At 36.0% G+C, this 20,197-nt stretch overlaps 3 protein-coding genes and 1 pseudogene across 3 annotated transcripts; 3 read left to right on the top strand and 1 right to left on the bottom strand.

Moving 5' to 3' along the window:
• LOC114399642 lies at nt 1-10,368 on the top strand (annotated as a pseudogene).
• Nucleotides 645-1,091, top strand: LOC114400396 (probable LRR receptor-like serine/threonine-protein kinase At2g16250). Its single transcript, XM_028362837.1, has one exon. It carries the CDS (start codon nt 645-647, stop codon nt 1,089-1,091), a length of 447 nt encoding a protein of 148 aa, XP_028218638.1.
• Nucleotides 2,421-3,929, top strand: LOC114400393 (putative pentatricopeptide repeat-containing protein At1g16830). Its single transcript, XM_028362835.1, has one exon. The coding sequence runs from the start codon at nt 2,421-2,423 to the stop codon at nt 3,927-3,929; it is 1,509 nt and encodes a 502-aa protein (XP_028218636.1).
• Nucleotides 10,369-11,385: 1,017 nt separating the features above from the next.
• On the bottom strand, nt 11,386-19,688 carry LOC114400729 (plasma membrane ATPase 1-like). The gene is made up of 21 exons (XM_028363343.1): nt 19,362-19,688; nt 18,961-19,080; nt 18,443-18,541; nt 18,122-18,259; nt 17,684-17,818; nt 17,413-17,592; nt 16,663-16,869; nt 16,450-16,569; nt 16,245-16,364; nt 15,950-16,072; nt 15,763-15,867; nt 15,522-15,666; nt 14,916-15,080; nt 14,429-14,667; nt 14,210-14,242; nt 14,041-14,122; nt 13,665-13,825; nt 13,338-13,523; nt 12,850-13,032; nt 12,591-12,769; nt 11,386-11,679 (listed from the first exon to the last, which is right to left on the bottom strand). Exons 1-21 carry the CDS (start codon nt 19,413-19,415, stop codon nt 11,583-11,585), a joined length of 2,871 nt encoding a protein of 956 aa, XP_028219144.1. The 5' UTR covers nt 19,416-19,688; the 3' UTR covers nt 11,386-11,582.
• Between the last annotated feature and the right edge of the window lie 509 nt (nt 19,689-20,197).

The following is a 20,197-nucleotide window of genomic DNA, read 5'->3' as shown; positions in this document are numbered from 1 at the left end:
CCTTTTCCCTCTGTCTTCCGTCAACTGAACAAGGATTCAGAGAGAGTAGGTAGAACCTCAGATACACAAGAAAGGAAAAGCACAGAAAGCGATACAGATTTGCTTCCCATCGAAACAAGGATTCAGAGAGAGAGAGAAAGAGTAAGTAGAACAATAGAACCTCAGATACACAAGAAAGGAAAAGCACAGAAAGCGATACAGATTTGCTTCCCATCGAAACTCCACCGAAGAGCCCAAAACAATACAGGCCTTGTGATTCCGGTAAGTTTTATTTATTTTTTTAATTATTTATTATTTGGGGGTATATAATTGTAATATTATGTTGGAAAGTTAAAGACTTTTGAGAGAAAGAGAAATGTAAATGCGTTGGGTGTGTGTACAGATAGAGAGACACAGAGAGAGAGAGAGAGATTTGATTGAAATGGATGGATCTTTGGGTCAGCGTTGAAAAGAGATGGGCATAGTGTGGCTTGGGTTGTTGTTGCTGGTGCTGAGTCAGGTGACATTGGAGCAGAATGAGCCACTGAGTTCCGTCGAGGAGCGAGAATCGTTGCTCGAACTAAGGGGTTCTCTGGGGTTGAGGAGCAAGGAGTGGCCAAGAAAGCCAGGCCCATGTTTAATCTGGGTTGGCATCACGTGCTAGAATGGTCGTGTCGTTGGGATCAATATCTCTGGCTTCAGAAGAACCAGACTTGGGAGGAGGAACCCGCAATTTGCAGTGGATGCTTTGGCCTATTTCACCCTCTTGCGGTCCTTCAATGCCTCCAATTTCCCCCTTCCTGGCCCTATTCCTGATTGTTTTGGTCTCTCTCCCTTCACTCACTGTGCTTGATCTTCGTTCTTGCTCCATTGTTGATGCTATTCCCTCCACTCTTGGCAATTTAACCAACCTCACTAGTCTCTATCTCTCTGACGACAACCTCACTGGGAATGTTCCTGGGACTTTGGGTCAACTCTTGGCCCTTTCGGTTCTTGATCTTTCCAGGAATTCTCTTACTGGCTCCATACCAGCCTCCTCCGCCTTTCTTGAGAATCTTTCCTCCCTTGACATGTCTGCTAATTTTTTGTCGGGGCGATTCCCACCGGCATAGGGACTCTTTCCAGGCTGCAGTACTTGAATCTTTCCAACAATGGCCTTTCTTCTTTGCCTGCCCAATTGGGGGGCCTTGCTAGCTTAGTTGACCTTGATCTTAGTGAGAATTCTTTCGTTGGTGGTGGATTGCCTCCTGATCCCCACGCTAACACTAAACTATTTTCACATAAGATATAAGTTGTTTTCATCATTTATCCTAGAAAACTTATTGAAATAAGGTGAAAACAACTTACGGACATACCATAAGCTATTTTCATAAGTTTTTGCAACTTACAGCAGGGCAGATAAGCCCAAGTAAACTTTAAATAAGCTCTTCTAAACATACCTTAATTTGATCATTGCTTAGGAATGTGAATGCGTTGTTCTAGCTTGAATATATTTAAAATGCTGAGAAATTGATTATTTTAGTAGGGATCCAAGTTCTCATATCTATAGATTCTATGTCTTTGCAGTTCCCATTTTTGAATTTAGGTGATAAAGAATTTATTCATTTGAGTTGCATACCAACAGTCCAACACCATCAGGCCCTACTACTAACCTGGAAGGTGTGCATTTGTTCTTTTTATTATTGTTGTTGGAGATAAGTGATTTGATTATCTCCCTTTTTTGGTTAGTTAGGCAATGTGGGAATCTGTGAATTAGGGATTGAGAAACTTTTTATGATAGGTTTGGTTTGCCTGTTATTTTTCCTAAAGACAAATGATACTATTTAACCAATCAGATAGGAGCCTTGCTAAAGCATATTTCATTTACAATATCTCTATATGCCCCATGTAGTTCCTTTTGGACTATGATGCCTCCTTTCTTCGACCTTAGGGCATCGATGTTTATGACTAACGCTTTATGATTAATGTTTAAGCACGGTGAAATGTGCCTAATTTTATGAATTAGGGTTTTGAGTGCGATTAGGCTAGTGATCCTCTCATAAACTCTTCATTTTGTTCTTGTTTCTGCCCACTATTTTGCACTGTTTGTGATTAATTTGTGCTTGCTGTTTATTGTAGTATGAGCCAAGGACTTAACACGGGAGTTACAGTGAATGGGGTAAGCAGCCAGCCAGTTTCCTGAGTGAATTAGGGTTTTGAATTGAATTGATTTGATTTCGACATCAAAGGGAACAGGAATGAGGTATAGAAGAACCCATAAAATAGCAGTGGAAGGGTGTTTGTGTTTGTGTCGCTCGTGGCATTCATCATCGAAATGGCGGAGGAGGAATACAGTGAACAGTGAGTCATTGTCGAGATGTCCATCTGATTTGATTGCCCTCTCCCTTTTCCTTTGGTCAGCCCAACATAGCCGCCACAACTCATTCGCCTTCGATCGCATAATGACTGTGCTCCTTCGGCTCACTCACCGCTACGACACCGTTCCAGCCATTCTCTCTCACTTGGAGACCATCGGCTGTGCCTCTCTCACAAACCCTGTATCTCAGTTGGTGCTGTTGAGGATTTACTCGCGTGCGGGTATGTATGCGATGCTCTTGGAGGCTTATCACCACTTGCAAGCCTCTTACGCTTTTGTCCCCGATACCTTTGCTCGTAATTTGGTCATGGACGCTCTCTTTAGGGTCGGTCACTCCCATCTCGCTCTCACCCTCACTCTCTCTCTCTTCAGCCACACTCATCCCCCTAATTTCTTCACCTTCCACATTTTGCTCCTCCATCTTTCCAAACTAAACAACAACAATCTCAATCTCTACCTCCCTCACATTGCTCGTATACTCAGACTTATGCTCTGGGCCGGTTATTCTCCCTCTCCTCTCACTTTTCAGATGCTTCTCAATTCTCTTTGCAAGATTAATGCATTCCCACAGGCTTATCAGCTCCTCGCTCTCATGACTGCTCTCGGGATCAATTTCTCTGTCAATATTTGGACCATTCTCATCCATAACTACTGTAAATTCGGCCGCCTTCGTCTTGCTAACAACCTCTTCCACAATATGCTTCAAACTGGTTGTTCTCCTAATGTTGTGACATATACCATCTTATTTAAGGCTTTTATGCAATCCAACATGCCAACCCCTGCTTTTCGCTTGTTTAATGTCATGTTATCTTCTGGCCAATCTCCGGATTTAATTCTTTGTAATGTATTAATTGATTGTCTTTCAAAGGCTGGAAGGTGCCAGGATGCAATTCAAGTTTTTCTCAGTTTGTCAGAGCGAAACTTAAAGCCTGATTCTTATACCTTTGCTTCATTGTTATCTACAATCTGTCGTTCTAGAATGTTTTATCTCTTACCTAAACTAGTTCTAGTCTCTAGACATGTAGATGCTGATTTAGTGTTCTGTAATGCTCTTTTAAGCTCTCTTACTAAGGCCGACCTTCCTTCTCTTGCTGTTGGATTCTATGACCATATGATTGATGAAGGTTTTGTGCCAGATAAATATACTTTTGCTGGATTACTAAGTGCACTCTGTTGTGCGGGAAGAGTTGATAAAGCAGTTAATGTGTACCATGGTGTTGTAATGAGTTATCATGACACTGATGCTCACATCCATACTGTAATAATAGTTGGTCTTCTAAAGACCGGAAAGTTTCACAAGGCTGTCAGTGTTTTAAGATTTGCAGTAATGAATAAATATCCACTCGACACTGTAGCATACACAGTTGGCATCTGTGCACTTCTTAGAGGTAGAAGAACTCAAGAGGCTTGCACATTGTATGACCAGATGAAGAACAATGGTCTGAAACCTAGTGTTCATACCTATAATATGATGCTGTTCACTTTTTGTAAAGAAAGGGATCTCCAGATGATAAAACAGATACTGCAAGAGATGATTGATTCAAGGATATATCTGAGTGGCAGAAATTTCTCCAACTTGTGTAAATATGTGTAGATCAGATACTCATCTTTCTCTTTTAAAATTGTTGGCTAAGATGAGAGATTTGAGGTTATTATCTGCCAGGCATTGCATTTGTTAAACTTTGTCAGATGTAGCTGCTTCAGTTGGTTGATCTCTTATGCTTTCCATGTAGCTCACTTCTGCTTGAAGCGTTCATTCAATCTTTATACCATTAAATTCATTAATCTATCCACACCCTGGTAATAATCAGTAAATCTTATACTTTTTCTTTGTATGTTTTCCGTGAAGGAAGGGACAAGGCATGAGTGTTATCATAAATCTTATCTGACCTATCATTTCTCTTTTTTTTTTTAATTAGGTGTTAGATAACAAGTGATATCAAACATCCAGAAGACGATGAGTATTTCTAACTATTGTTGGGAGGCAGACTTCCTGCATTATCTTCCTATTCAAACACTTGTCGTTAGTCACATTCTCATGTATATAAATAACTTTTTTTCAACCATTGCTGGGTCAGTGCACAACTCTAGTTTGATGATCATGAGTACTATATGCATCATTTACCAAAGAAATTGCTTATAATTGATCATGATTACTGATTTTATGACACAATTTTAATATTAACAAGTTTTTTTTAAAAAAAAATGGCTTAAATTATAATTCATAAATGGCTTAAGAGTATTGATAAAAAAGTACATTTCCCCCCTGTTTGTATCCATTCTATTGCTCTGTAATTTGAAGGTATATTTGATGTAATTCAGATTACAAATCGTGAATCTCTCCTGTAAGGCTATGAATGTGGTATTATCTATGTGGTCTGAGTATCTTTGATTTTATATCATTTCAGGCAGTTGGTGATCCGATATGTTAAACACCGTGCTGTTCTTGGTGCCAAATATCATCGCATAGATTGGACATCCATTTCTGATCTTCCAGCTTCTCCAATCGCTTGTATGAGAAGAATGAATTTATTGAATAGTAACATGAGATTTAGGAAAGCCGTGAATAAACTCTGTAACATGCTCAGTGAACGATATGCAAAGCAACTGGAAAAGTCCCAGTACTCGTCATTAAACAATGATTGCAAACAGTTTGTGCGATCCCAGTCCTGTGAAGGTATCCTCAATAATTCTAGTCCTGATGCTGAAATTCAAATTACAAGTCTAAACAAAGAAGCTTGGGATGACTTTGAGAACAAAAATACCAAGATGTCCCTTGATGAGATTCTTCGCTGCAAGTTGATGGCTAAGCTGGGTGCCTCCTCCCAAAAAGGTCAATTGCAATATGGTGGGTGGTCAGATGCAAATGCGAATGCTGATGGACTTGTAATTCTCTAAGACTTAAACAACAATAATGTCAAGTCATTGCTTCCAAGTATCTAAATGAGACTTGACATATTCCTGGCTGGATCTAGTATTTAAATTTTAATTTCATAATTTTCCTTTGTACTCCTCTCATTTTCCTTGTTGGATGAATCATTTTTAATTTTTATAATTTGTTTTATAGTCTTCAGGTATTCTGGTATTAGAGTATACTATACTCTAATATCTGGAATCTGTATGATACTCTGACAAAAGGAATCTTTTTTCTGGTAGGAATCTCAAGAAAATGAAGAAATTACATCAGCTATTCCTTGTGATAATATTCAGAGTCATGGGAAGCCCCATACATTTTCCGCCCAAAGATCATGTCAGCGGCGGCTTGATAAAATTTTTACTAGGTTTCTGAATAATATGGTTAATGTTTATGGACAAGTAAATGAATCATTGGCTATTTCAAATGTTGTAGAGCTATTTAAACTTGTTTTTTTAAGCACCTCAACAGATCCTCAGGCACCCAAATTACTAGATGACATTCTTCGGCGATACTCACAGCATGATCTATTTGCTGCTTTTAACTATCTTAAAGACAAAAAAGTTATGGTAAGTCGTTATCAATCTCTCATTGTTTGCATTAATTGCATCAGATGTGATGCTGATTGGTTATGAGCTTAAATTGACCCTGTGCTGTTGATTGCTGTAGTCATCTTTATATTGGTCATCATGTGAAATAGTAACATGCCTCAATTTTATAAAGCATATTAATTACTATGTATGAGCCAGATTACGTTTTCACATGTGTGTGGGTGTGTAGACTCATTTCTAAACCGTAAAGCCTTTTTAAAATGAAGTAATATTTATCTTATAAGAGAGTTGTAGCTTAACATGAGGAAAACGATATGCAACATGGTTATATATTTGAAGGCAGTTGCTAAGAGAATATTATGTCAAAATTGACTTAATTTGGTGATAAAATGTCTATATTCATGTTGTCAGTATTAGAATTAAGCACATGTAAGAGATAAGCACATGCATAACTCAGATTAGCTGTTACTGATTTTTAGCTGATTGAGTAATTAATTCCTGTATGTTAGCCCTTAGAATTAGCATCAGATTCCATTCTATTGAATGCTGTAATTAGCATCAGACTCCATTTTAGCTGATTAGTCGCATAATTTGCCAAATTCTATCCGCATGTTACATGTACAAAGGTTTACAAGGATTAAAATATACATAAAAGTTCCTACATGTCCCCCCAATATAGGTTGTACATCCTTGTGTATTTGGAAAAATACCTAATACCTATTCAAGCTATGAAATTCACTTCAAAATCATTGGTAGCCACACACTCTTGGGACTGAGTTTGGAACTAACTCAATCCCAGAAGCTAACTCATGAGGCGAGGATTGTCTTCCACTTATATATTCTATCTTGGCGCTATCTTTAGCCGATGTGGGACTTCGAGTTTTCCCAATACACACACTATTAAATCCCAAATAAGATAAAAGTAATCAGGGTCACTATAGTGTTGTTCTTAATTCTCAGGTTTACTAAGACTCAATTTTACTGATAACTCATTACTAACTGTAATGGACATTTTCCTTTGACCTTAAAAGACTTCATGGATGTTGCCTTAGATTTCTGAAGAGGTTAAAACTATGATGAGCAACCTGAATGTGTGTGTGTGCCCACTTTAAGATAGTTTCTGGTACTGTTGCCATTTATTTTAATTTGACTCTCCACTTTAAGATTTATTTTACTACCTGGCTTATTTTTCTCTTCCTTTCTCCTTTTTCTCACTGGTTAATATTTTATATAGACAACCTGAATATGTGCATGTGTGTGTGTGCCCATGCATGTTTTTGTACAAATTCTAATTACATCGACATTTGACAGGTTGGGGGCACTGGCAATGAACGTTTTGAACTATCACAACATTTCTTGCAGAGTGTTTCCAAGTCACCATTTCCATTTAATACTGGAAAGCAAGCTGTTAAATTTTCTGCATGGCTGGAGGAAAGAGGCAAAGACCTCACAGAAGTGGGCGCTAATCTTGCTGAAGATCTACAATGTGGGGACATTTTTCATTTGCTTGCTTTAGTCTCATCGGGTGAACTTTCAATTTCTCCATTCCTACCAGATAATGGTGTTGGAGAGGCTGAGGACTTGAGAAGTGCAAAGCATAAATATGATACTACCAAGTCTTCATATAGTGATAAAGCCAAAAAGTCAAAATCCTTCTTTGGAGTAGAAGGTGAAATTATTTCTCGTCGGGAAAAAGGTTTTCCTGGTATCATCATTTCTGCACACCAAACAACAATTTCTAGAGCTGATATTTTAAATTTGTTGAAGGATAATGATAACTGTGGCCAACCTTTTGACGAAGATTTCCAATTAAACATTGGCCAAAGCAGTAATTATTCACTTCCTGACCATATCTTGGAAATCACTAAATCTTCTGACCCTGTACCTCTGGAAGAAAATCACAGTGAATCACCCTGTACCTCTTGGCCATGCACGACATTTGTTGCCAGAATATTCCAATAAAAAACATGCATATGCAATTTGTGCTGAGGTCTTCAGGGTTGTTTATGCTGCCATCCAAAAGGCTGGTGACCAAGGATTAAGCATGGGAGAAATTTCCCAGGTATAGATTCTAAGATTTAGCCAAGTATAAAATTAACTTGAAATCGATTAATATTTATATAGATTTTCAATTATTTATACTTTGAAAATGTTTATTGTTCTTTGGCTTTGTCTTCCAGGAGCAGAGATAGATGTCTTGATTGTTGATGCTCTTCAAGCATTTGGGCAAGCCTTAAAGGTTCCTCCCCCCTTTTCCTTGTTTCAATAGTTTATTGCATGTGTTTGTTTGCAACTAATGGTTTGACCCAACAGAAAGCAAGTTTTTTCCCTACTTCTACACATACCATGGCTTGAGACCCAAAATCATGTTCAAACACAACCCAAGTACTAAACCATGTTTTTTCATAACTTGTTATTTTTGGATCAGGTTAATGCTTATGATACTGTCCGTGTTGTTGATGTCTTATACCGTCACAAGTACTTTTTGACACCTATGTCTGATTTTCATCTTCGTGTTGTACAACCTTCCTCAACAAAAACCATCGAGAAAAGTGATCATACATGTGAGCTTTATGAATCGGAGGAAAGGGATACTACTTCTGTTGATACTTCGAGGGAAAGAAACACCGCTATTGATAGCGTGCACACATTGACAATTCTCAATCTTCCACATGGGGATGTGGATCCTGAAAATCAAGCTTGTGATAGGAATGAAGGCTGTAAGCAAAACAGACTTGGCTTATCCAGAGTCAATCATAAGAAAGAAACTCTCGAATTTTCTTCTGGTGAATCATGTGTGCCAATATTGCCATGGGTCAATGGAGATGGGATCATCAACAACATTGTTTACAGGGGACTCAGACGTCGTGTTCTTGGAATAGTGATGCAAAACCCTGGGATATTGAAGGTATGCAAACTCTATAATGCTACTTTATTTAATATATTTGAAATGGGATTAGCTCTGAGTGATGCTGCATAATATCAAGAGGGCCTAAAGGAATAATGAAAAAGGATTTGCTTTTATCTTATCCTTGTTTACAACCTTACTTAACAGATTTCTAACAGAATCATAAAAGAAGATAAGAAAGATATTTTGAGAGAGAGAGAGAACTTGGGAAGCAAGAAGTGAAAAATGATATTAAGCCGCTGAACTTTGTGTTACAGTTTGGTATATATAGGCTAGAATAGTTAGTTATAACCACTAACCTTTAAGAGTTGTAGTTTGCCTCACCTTTCTTTATGTGTGTGGATTTCAAGTAAAATCTGGCAAAATCTCCTTTTGCAGCATTATAACTTGAGGTGCAGTGTAAATCAAGTTTTACAATTTTTAATCCTTCATTAGGAAATGGAAAAATTCACTTACGATCTCATTTTGTATGTGTTAGGATGGCATTCTACATCATATGCACGTGTTAAATCCACAGGTATTTTATCAAAATTTTCAAAATTCTGTACTTTTGTTATGAAATTGCTAGTTACTAGTTTAGTCATGTGCTGACTTCTATTCTGAAATTTCTGGACTATTATCTCCATTTGTTTTTTTCTTAAAGAATCTTTTAAAGATAAGATTGAGTCAATGATCCTTTTCCTGAGGTATCATTGAAATATGCCTCCACCCTCTCTAGTTTAAAATTATGCAATGAACCTCCAATGGTTGGCAAAATCTATTCCTACACTTACTCTCTGTGTGCCCATGCTTGTGTTGTTTGCAATCACAGATTTTGTTCTTCCATACAAGGTGAAAAGAAGCTGATAAGGGATGATCTATGTATATTATGAAACTGGAGAAGATTCAAGCCTAGAATTTTGCAAGCCTATAAGTTTCTCAATGTCTAACTCCAACTTATTTCAATGTCATTTATCAGATAAAACTATATAAGTATAATAGGAAAGGTCATTGGTTTTATGCAAGGCTTTATACTATTATTTTTTTCATCTGGTGATTGTGAGCCTAAACGTTGATATGATTTTCTTAATGCTGTCACTGCCTTTATTACTCTGTTTGTATGCTGGTTTTGAGCTTATATGCTGATTTGAGTTTCTGACAGAACTGTAGAACTCTCTTGGAATTGATGGTTCTGGATAAACACCTAATTGTGAAGAAGATGCATCAAAATATGTTAGATGGGGGACCCTCCTTACTTCCGGAACTTATCAGAAGCAAATCCAGTCAACCGAAGTTGATATGCCGAGAGCATTTCTTCGCCAATCCCATGAGTACTTCCTTGTTGTAGGGAATCTGTGGCATTGACATTAGACATTAGTACTTGTTATATAAAAAACATATTTATAGGCAATTTTGGATACTGGTTTAAGTTATATTTGGAAGAAGTGTAACTTAGGCAATCCTAGTAAATATGTTTCAGGCTAGGAACTTAGGATTTTGGATATTTGACAAGTTTGGTTACTGGCCTTTAAGTTATATTTGGAAGAAGTGTAACTTAGGCAATCCTAGTAAATATGTTTCAGGCTAGGAACTTAGGATTTTGGATATTTGACAAGTTTGGTTGCTACAATCCTACTTGAGTATAGCAGGTTGGTAAACACATCATTCAGATTTTTTCTTATTTACTAGCTTCCAAACCGGGCCATGTCGGGTTTTTTTGGATTTATTTTAAAATGTAGAAAAAAATAATATAATACAAAATAAAAATGAATTTATATGATAGTAAAAATATACATTTTAAACGCATTTAATATTAAATAATATTCATTATATTTGGACAATAATCCTTTTTTTTGGACAAGTTGTATCATACCGTCTTATTCATTCAATATCAATGACAATCTTCTTTGCTAGTTCTTTGTACCTTGACCACACTAAGTTAGAAACACATGTTATTTCTCTTCAGATTCAGCTTTCAATACTTTTGAGCAAATGACTTTGTAAGTCTCCAACGATTTTTCATTGAATTCTACATGAAAATGACACGATTTCTATATTTTATCTTTTTTCAATAAATTTCATAGCCAAATTTATAACTTAAATGGTAAGAATTATTCACCAAAAACAAAATGATAAAAATTTATTGAATATATTTAATTATATTATTTAATATTTACCCAAATATACGTTGCTACTCTGACATTCAAAGCTACATTCAAGAAGATATGGAATGTTATAAATCATGACTCAATTAGGATAATCCAACAGATTCAGGTTCAGAAAGAATAAATAAATAAAAATTTGGGTAAAATTCCGAAACCGTCCTACACGCTTAATTCTTCACTTCATCTTTTAAGACTCATCTTCAAATCAACTAATGGTGACATTGAAAGTTATTAAGAAAGAAAAAGAGAAGAAATATATTTTTAAAATAATCCATTAATTGTTATCTCTGTATCCGTAAGACACTAAGATGTTTGTTTATATTGAGAAAAGCCTACTTAAAGTGTAATTCACCCACAATAAGGATTAGTGGTTCAATTGATTTGCAATTTTATAATTTTTTTTTATCCTTAGAAATGAAGACAGTGTCTAATGATTTATGATAATTCACAGATCCTCGTGTTCAACCTGAATTAGATCCCCTTCACGTAACTTTTTTTGTAAATGTAACTAAGCATGATAGCAAGACATGAAATGATAGATTGGAAGCATAAATGGAACTCTTTAACATTTAAATGCACCAATAGTTTCATGTCTACAAAAGTCCACCAAAACTGCTTTGAACAAACATTTATAAAGTATATATTTTTTGCTGCTCTATGATCACACTCTTCTAACGGCATTATACATACATTAAACATAAACGATTCATGCATGAAACTCAACATTATTCTAGATAGTGTATGCTTGCTGTATTGTGTCAATGTCAAGGCCCTTCAGTCTAAACACAGACTCAACATGGCCCGTCAGTGTATGCAGTTCTCTCAGCCTGCAAAGAAAAAAAAACGAAATGATATAAATATAAGGGCACAAAGCTAAAGGTTATTTACATTCACACATAAATCATAATAATAATAATAATAATAATAATAGTTGCTATATTACAGATAAACCACTTTAGATATGGAATTATTCATGTCAAGAGTTTCAACCATAACCTTCATTTCATGTGGACCTTAAATCCATACCATTTACATGGTTTACAACTTGAGGGGGGAAATCGATTAAACGTGTTAGCAAATCATGATTCCAAAAATAGGTTAGAAATAACTTGATATCAAGTGGATGATGCATGGTGTAAACTCCAATCTCTTTTAAAATAAAATGTCTCAACTAGCATTTTTGTATGAATCAATGATTAATCAAGTACTAATAGTCTTAGGACTCAACCCACTAGGGTCGGCCTTGTGGTGGGGGGTGTGGTGGGGGGTTGGAGTAGCATGCATAATATTCTAGGTTTGAACCTCAATGTGACTTTTGTACACCAAAAAAATAAAATCTTAGGACCCATCTGAGTAAACAACTTATTTAAGTACTTATTGAATATGATAAGCACTTACGTACAAGTGATATCTATAATTTAAAAGGAAATGGGATAATACTATTTTCATATAGACCGTAAGATGTTTTTATAAGCGTTATTTTGGAGAGCTTTTTCAGATAAGCTGAAATCAGCTTACAGACATATCATAAGCTATTTTCATAAGGTCTCCCAAACACTTACACAAGATGCTTATGTTAATTATTTGATAAGTCCAAATAAGCTGGTACTTAAACTCTACCAGTGCATATTATCAGCAAACTCACTTGGGGGTAACATGCAACATGTAAGAGGGTATGCATATACAGCAAACTACCTCAAGACCAGATCATCATAGAAACACATGCATGCATGCATACCTTGCAATGTTTGCGCGTCTTCTAGCCTCTTCGGCCATCTGATTAAGTTCTGTGTAACTTGTACGTTCATTGAACATCTTAGTCTCTGGTGGGTGAAGGCCGTGAAGCGTCCTATGTGCATGTGCCCATTTAAGTTCACGTTCTTCCTTTCCAAAATCTTTTTTCCTTGTAAAAGCAATCTGACAAAGATTCCATACTAGAAAGTGAGCAAAAGGTTTAAATGTTGAACTAGTCCTTTTAACAGATAGGGAACACATACCCTTTGTTCAATAACAAGATCCCAAGCCCTTCCACTCAAGGCATATCGAATTATGAACTTGATAAAATCAAGTGGGATATAAAAGACGAGGTTGTAAAGCCAAACAACACCAGCCCAGCCCCATCCAATCCCTTCAATCGCAGCAAAACTCCAATTTGCGTAAACTGCAATTAAGGTAGCTATCTGCTCAACAAAGCAAATGGACAGGTTATTATATTATGTTCACGATGTGCATATGCCAAAAGTAGTGTTGAGTGTTTTTTTTTGTCTAGGTTAGAGACCACGGGTGTCCCCCAACTCATTAGATCAGAGACTAATCCCGCTTGTGGTGCATGGCTACCGCTGGTTCAAGGAAATTTTGCACCCGATGGGAATGAACATGGGTTCTCCTGTTAAATAAATCGTTCTCACTTATGTGAATGCAGCGGAACCTTACACCACTGCACCAATCCTTTGGGTTAGTAGTGTTGAGTGTTGAATTCACTCACCAACTGGGCAATAACAAAAGCTGCTACAAGTAACAAGCCTGGACGCTCAACAAATGACCAACTCCGTGCCCGTGTAACAAATATGAGGGCCTGACTAACTGTGCTAACTTGTAGGTATATTGCTGAGGCAAGCTTTCTAAAGTCATCCCTATCTTTTTTCTGAAGACTTGAGACTCCAAATGTTTGCTGAAAATTTCATAATGAGCATCAATACAAGAAATTGAGCTAAATTAATGATTCAAAGTAAGCATTAGATTTTATACAAATCATAAGGATTATTGGCTTAACAATCATGATAAATTAAGTTGATAAAAAAGTGTTTCTTACAGGGAAAAAATCTGTTTTGTATGCTGCCCAAAAGAAAATAACTGTCATCATAGCCAAATAACCACCAAGAATTATTCCAGTGGTAAAGATCTCTGCCAACTTCCAGCTATCTGGATATGGAGATGGTTTTACCCTGTCCTTTGATATTGTCATAATGGTACCTGACAAAATCAAAGATTGTATAAGTTTAAGGGTGGAAAAAAAAGTAATAAGGGGATTTGATATCAGAAACAGGATCTCTTTGACAACACCAGTGAAAAAAAATGAGAAACATGGTATTTGGCATTAATTATGAGGTAATAGTGACAAAAATATCCATGACTTCACTAGTAAAAAGAGGGGGATCCATGTTAGTGAAGAAAAATAAGGTACATACCATCATTAAGAATAGCAATAATCAGCACCATGAATGGTGGAAAATCAAATTGCCATATGAGGGCCAGTAACATGAAACCAAGCTGTCAAAATAAATTCAAAGTTAGTAATCAAAGTCACATGTCTAAAAGAAGAATAGCTTATACTCAAGCTTAGACTATAAAACTTACCACAATACGGATTGTGATGGAAACTGCATAGATCTGTTCAAAAGAAAATCAATGAATGAAAAGTAGAAAATCATAATTATCATTTTTATAACTAAGATGGTGGGGTAATGGTTCTTAGGTAGGCATGTGCCATTTACGGGGAAGATGATGCAGCAGAATATCAAACTTCCTAAAGTCAAAACCAAACTCAAAAGATGTTACAACTGAATGTAGGCTCACTGTGTAATTCTTCATCCTTTGGAATATTGCTCGACTGGTCAATACAGCACTGATGATAACACTGAGACCAGGTTCAGTCAGAACAATGTCAGAAGCACTACGAGCTGCGTCAGTAGCATCAGCAACAGCTATTCCAATATCCGCCTTTTTAAGAGCAGGAGCATCATTAACCCCATCACCAGTCATTCCACATATGTGTTTCCTAGCTTGTAAACGTTTCACGATCTCATATTTGTGTTCTGTATTAAATAAACTCATTAAGTCAGACAAATAAAAGAGAAAAACAACATATGAAAGTAAACAATCATTATCATTTCATGCAAATATCATGGCAGAATGGAAAAACGCCACAGTTCCATGAAGTTTCTTGTCCAATGTATTTCATAGATTGTAAGCTTGTTGCCACCATCAACTGAAGCAAGGTTATTGAATGTCTGCATATGTTTCTAAATACTAAGAAATTAAAGAGAAAAGAAAGATGTTATACCAGGAAAAACACCAGCAAATCCATCTGCTTTTTCAATCAACTCATCAACTGGCAAGGTAGCAATTGATTCATCCTTGTTTTGGCCCAATAAAGCTGATGAAGGGTACATGTTGGTTCCCATCCCCAGACGGCGTCCTGTTTCTTTTCCTATTGCTAGTTGATCACCTAAAGAAATTGGAACTCTTAAATATATTATACCTCAATAGAAGAATCCATAAATCACTCCTATTATTATGCCCAAAGCACAAGTGACGCATCTAAAAGAGACTAGACTTGCTGTACAAAGATTGATGTACAAACCATGCAAAAATAGCAAATCAAGCACTTAGCCAAGAAGCAAATTTATGTTGATACTAGCCACAGTCGTAATAAGAGGTGCTATTCAAGTTTGGAGAAAACTTGTTTCTTTCTGTGCAATTACTTAACCAACAGCAAGTCTGAATCCAATGCCATTAAATTCTTCCATGTTATAATTTAATATTGAAATATAGAGCCATGAGCCATCAAGAGAAATAAACAAGGACGTATGATGTAAAGCAAAAAAAAAAAACATGGATGTATTAATTTCTTCTGTTTAATATATAATATCATGCAGAGGACAAATACCTGTTATCATTTTAACATTTACTCCAAGATTTAATGCCCTTCGTATTGTCTCAGCACTATCATGTCTAGGTGGGTCAAATAAAGGCAACAGTCCAATAAATTGCCAAGGCCCTCCTTGGCTTTCTTTCTTTCCATCAGGAACTTCCTGGGATATAATGATAAATGCAGTCAGTAATGACATGCATTGTAACTTGAATTTGCTATCTCCACCACAAAAGAAAGAGCATAAATGCATATGTACCTGGTAGGCTACTGCAAGAGACCGTAAGCCCCTGTCTGCAAACTTATCAATGACAGAATGAACTCTACGTTCTATCTCTGATTTATTGCGTGCAAGATTTAAAATCTAGTAGTAATGAAAAGTATGAATCAGTTCTATAGTCATGTGGAACCATTATAAAAAAAGCTGAGTTGGCTCGCAAAAATACCTGCTCCGGTGCTCCTTTGCTGACACGATGCATTTTACTTTCACTGTCTATATAAGTGATCGCAGTCCGCTTGTCAGTTGGATTGAAGGGTAGGAAGTGAACCTCTTGAATACCAGCCCTTGCCTAATTTTTAAACAAACTCAGATACAACAGCATGTAGCAAACAGAAAAGGGAATAGTAATGTAGGTTCTTTTTTTTTTAGCAGAAACACAACACTACAACAACAACAATTAAATTGAACAGCATGTTTTGCAAGCATGAAAAAGTTATATATATTATCATATATGAACCTACCTCTTTTGGATCACCCAACATGCCTACAATAGAGGCATCTATAGCATCTTGGTTTTCCAATCGCGCAGCCCGAGCGGCCATCTGAACAACAGTATCTACGTCAACTCCTTTAGCAAAAATCTACAGAAAACATTGAAAACACTTGTGTGAGCATACGACAAGGCAAATAAGAAAACAACACAGTACAAAACTGACTACTTCTAACCTCAATAAGATTCTTGTCAACTGTCAGTTTATTCAAAGTCAAAGTTCCAGTTTTGTCGCTACATAATACATCCATTCCTGCCATCTCTTCTATTGCTGTCATTCTTTTAGTAATAGCACCCTGCAATGATTATATAAAGCATAAACTATAAAGACTAACATCTAATTGATTAAAACTTGAGACAACTGCTTTTCAAGAAGCACTAATGTCTACCTGCTGAGCTAAGCGATGGGATCCAATTGCCATTGTCACTGACAAAACAGTAGGCATGGCAATAGGAATTCCTCCGATAAGAAGCACGAGCAGATTGTCAATCCCAGGACGATATTCCCGGTGTTGAATTGGGTACATGACAATGATCTCTACTATCATTCCCACAGCAATGGAACATATGCAGAAGTTTCCAATAGCAGTCAGGACCTATTTCAGGAACCCAGAACAATGCTAAGTGTCAATGTGAAGCATATTATTCTAAATATAAAGGAGAAAACGAAATCAAAGGGGGGCTTGTAGAGAGCCAACAAATTTTAAGCATATATCACTGTGTTTTCATAAATTATTTATCTATATTATGATATAGGTAGTGGTAAGCACATGGACAAGATAATACAAAACATTTTGTTATATTCTTTTCTATTTGGTTTCACCCCTTTTTTTAGTGAAACCAAAACATATGACTTTTAACTATGTTCTACTTTTAAAATGGACCAAACATTAAATAAAACTTATATGTTCTGTTCCATTCCATTCTAACATGTTTTCCAATAGCTAACTTAGTAAGGTGTCACTAATGCTTGAGGTCCTTAGTCTTGCATTTGGTGACACTTAATTGCATTTGCTCCAGTGAATTGTTTATTTCCTTCTTATTTTTGGATAAATGCAGTTTCAAAGAGTTTCGGTTTCATTTTACCTTTATGTACCGAAAAAAACATTAAATGTATAAAAAAAAAGGATTCATTTTACCTTCTGAAAATGGCCAACTTGATTTGTGGAGTCCACAAGATGAGCAGCCTTGCCAAAGAAGGTATGAACTCCTGTGGCGATAACAACTGCATTGATCTCTCCCTGCTTGCATGTGGAGCCTGAATAAACACTATCACCGTGGCCTTTCGTGACAGGAAGAGACTCGCCTGTAAGTGCAGACTGTAACACAAACCAGAAACATAAGCAATCAACAAAACAAATATGATAACATGACAGCAGGAAACAAAGCAGTAAAGGCAGCAAGATGCACCTGATCAATCTTCAGTGGATCGCCTTCAAGTAGACGAGCATCCGCAGGGATAATATCCCCTAGCTTAACACTAATTATATCACCCGGAACAAGAATGCTAGCATCCTCCTCAACCCATTTCCCATCTCGAAGGAACTGAAAAAGTATTTTAGGAATATTATTAGCAAGTCAAATTAAGACAAGACATATATATGAATCTAATGTTTTCACTTAAACCTCACACCCAAATCCAAAACTATATGCTAGCAAAAAAGACATAGCATCTCTTTGAATTCATGTTGGCCCAACGTGGCACAAGTTATGAAGGAAGATCAATGGCTGATATTAACTCGTGCATGAATTACAAGGCAAATAAAATGGAAGCAAATTTTTTTCATTTTCATGAAAGTGAGTTACCAATCAATACAAACAGACCTATAATCTTCTGATAACTAATACCTTAGCTTTAGGTGCTAGACGAGCCATCAGAGCTGCGGCAGCATTACCAGCATTGTTCTCCTCAATGAAACTTATTGTTGAATTGATAATAAGGAGTGTGATAATCCCAACAAAGTCTTGCCAATCAGGAGGTTTGCCCTGAAGAATATGAAGATAAATATTTAGGAAATAGGCAAAAACCAATAAAATAATGTTAAAATAACTTTTTACAACCATTTTTGAAAGTCTTTCTTCTATTATGTGCATTCACACACACAGAAATCAAAATAAATATTTTCAACAAAATATACAATTAAAACGTAAAAGTATGCAGCAGCTTACTCCTCCATTGGCCAAAGCAATGGCCATGATTGCTGCAGCTTCCATGACCCATGAAAGAGGATTCCACATAAATCCTAAAAACTTCAAAACCTTGCTCTCCTGCAAAATTCATAAGGAAAGACATAGAACCTCACAAACAACAAAAGCTCAGCAGAGAAACTAAAGTTGTAAGTAGAAACCAGCTTTGGATTAAGGCAGGAGTAACTCTCTTTCAAAGTTCTCCAACAAAGGAAAAAAATAAATTCATTCTTATTAACCAACAGTTCATAATATCATATCATATCAGTGTCAGATTTTGGTAAATATATATTCCTTTCTCTTTCATCTCTTTCTACTTCATTCTCTCTCTCTCTTCATCACATATCTCACCTTCTTTCTCTACTTATTTTCCCTTTCTATCTCAAAAAGGCCGTACTTTACATTTTCCCATCAAATAATAGAGAAAGGGGTCTTTTCACATCTGCAAATACAAACCATCTTTCCACACTGAAGAGGGAAAAAAAATTTAAGCGAAAGACCTTCTTCTCTTCAAGTTTGTTGTGGCCAAAGATGGCCAACCTCTCCTCAGCAGATTCTGTTGTGAGTCCATTTGAATCACACCTCAGAGTCTGAAACACCTCCTCAAGTGGCACGTTTTCCTGCAAGGAAATTAAAAGAAAAAAATGTAACCAAAAAATAAACAAAATTAAAAAAAAAATACAAACAGAAACAGAGGAAATTTGCCAAAAACAGAACATAATTTAAAACTCCCAACACCAGAAACACTCATCAACCCCGTGATTTTTTTTATTAAAAAAATACTAAAAATGAACAAAAAATAAAAAGAAAAGTAAAACCACAACATAAGAACTAAAAACAAACAGTTCAAACAATTCCATCAACAAAGAAAAATAGAGTAATGAGTTGCTCTGTTTCGTACCAAATCCACAGCTTCCTTCAAAACAACACGCATGGCTTCTTCCTTCTCAGCCATCTCAATCAAAACCCAAGTTTTAGGTGATCCACAACAGAAAGGTGTAAGCTTCAGGTGAATAACACAATACCCAGAACCAGAAGAGAAATCACACAAAGAAAACACAGTTTTTTTTTCTATCTTCAACCCAATATAGAATGTGTGTTGTGACGTTTCTTGTGCTTTTGGTTTCTTCTTTGTGTGTGTGTCCTAACTTAACTCTCAAAGTGGCAGCTTTTTAAGGACAGCATGGTAAACACCTCTATGAGGATTTCATGTACTTGCAGGTACACTCTGCTTCTATAATATTCCTCAATTGTACTTATTGTGTCTTTATTTATTTATTTATTCTTTTTTAGCTTTTCTTCCTCAATATTAAATATACATTATACATTATTAATGATGGAAACTTGTAGTGTTCATTCACCTTTTGATATACTCCTACTGTCCTAACGTTTCTTTTTCTTTCAACAGTTAGTGTACTTTTGTTAATGAAGTAATTTTTCTTCTTCTTCCATATAACAGTATCCTTTACAAAAAAATATGTTTGAATCCACTTTCAAGTATCTAACACCTAGAATTCAAATCCGAAATATCTAATTAAACTAAAATAATTTTATATAAGTTGATTCACGGATTTAGTAAGGTTAATAATGTAATTTACATAAGATTAATCCATGTTTGAAATTAAATTTACTAAATCATACTTTGTTTGTTTAAAAGAATATTATTAGAAGATATTTTTACTTTGAAGAAAAATTAATACAGTATAATTTTTAGGTGTTTTAATGTTATTTTTAATT

Source organism: Glycine soja, chromosome 19, assembly GCF_004193775.1.
Source record: "Glycine soja cultivar W05 chromosome 19, ASM419377v2, whole genome shotgun sequence".
In the NCBI taxonomy this organism is placed as follows: domain Eukaryota; kingdom Viridiplantae; phylum Streptophyta; class Magnoliopsida; order Fabales; family Fabaceae; genus Glycine; species Glycine soja.
The sequence above is the reverse complement of the archived record's forward strand: the minus strand, read 5'-3'. Positions and strand labels throughout refer to the sequence as shown.

What these genes read in the sequence shown, in the direction of transcription:
- LOC114400396 (XM_028362837.1), top strand. Translation starts at nt 645, where the DNA reads ATGGTCGTGTCGTTGGGATCAATATCTCTGGCTTCAGAAGAACCAGAC.
- LOC114400393 (XM_028362835.1), top strand. Translation starts at nt 2,421, where the DNA reads ATGACTGTGCTCCTTCGGCTCACTCACCGCTACGACACCGTTCCAGCC.
- LOC114400729 (XM_028363343.1), bottom strand. Translation starts at nt 19,415, where the DNA reads ATGGCTGAGAAGGAAGAAGCCATGCGTGTTGTTTTGAAGGAAGCTGTG. An exon ending in TGAAGGAAGCTGTGGATTTG is followed by an intron (nt 19,081 to 19,361) that starts GTACGAAACAGA and finishes ATTTCCTTGCAG; the next exon opens with GAAAACGTGCCACTTGAGGA. An exon ending in AGACGCGCAAACATTGCAAG is followed by an intron (nt 11,680 to 12,590) that starts GTATGCATGCAT and finishes TTTTCTTTGCAG; the next exon opens with GCTGAGAGAACTGCATACAC.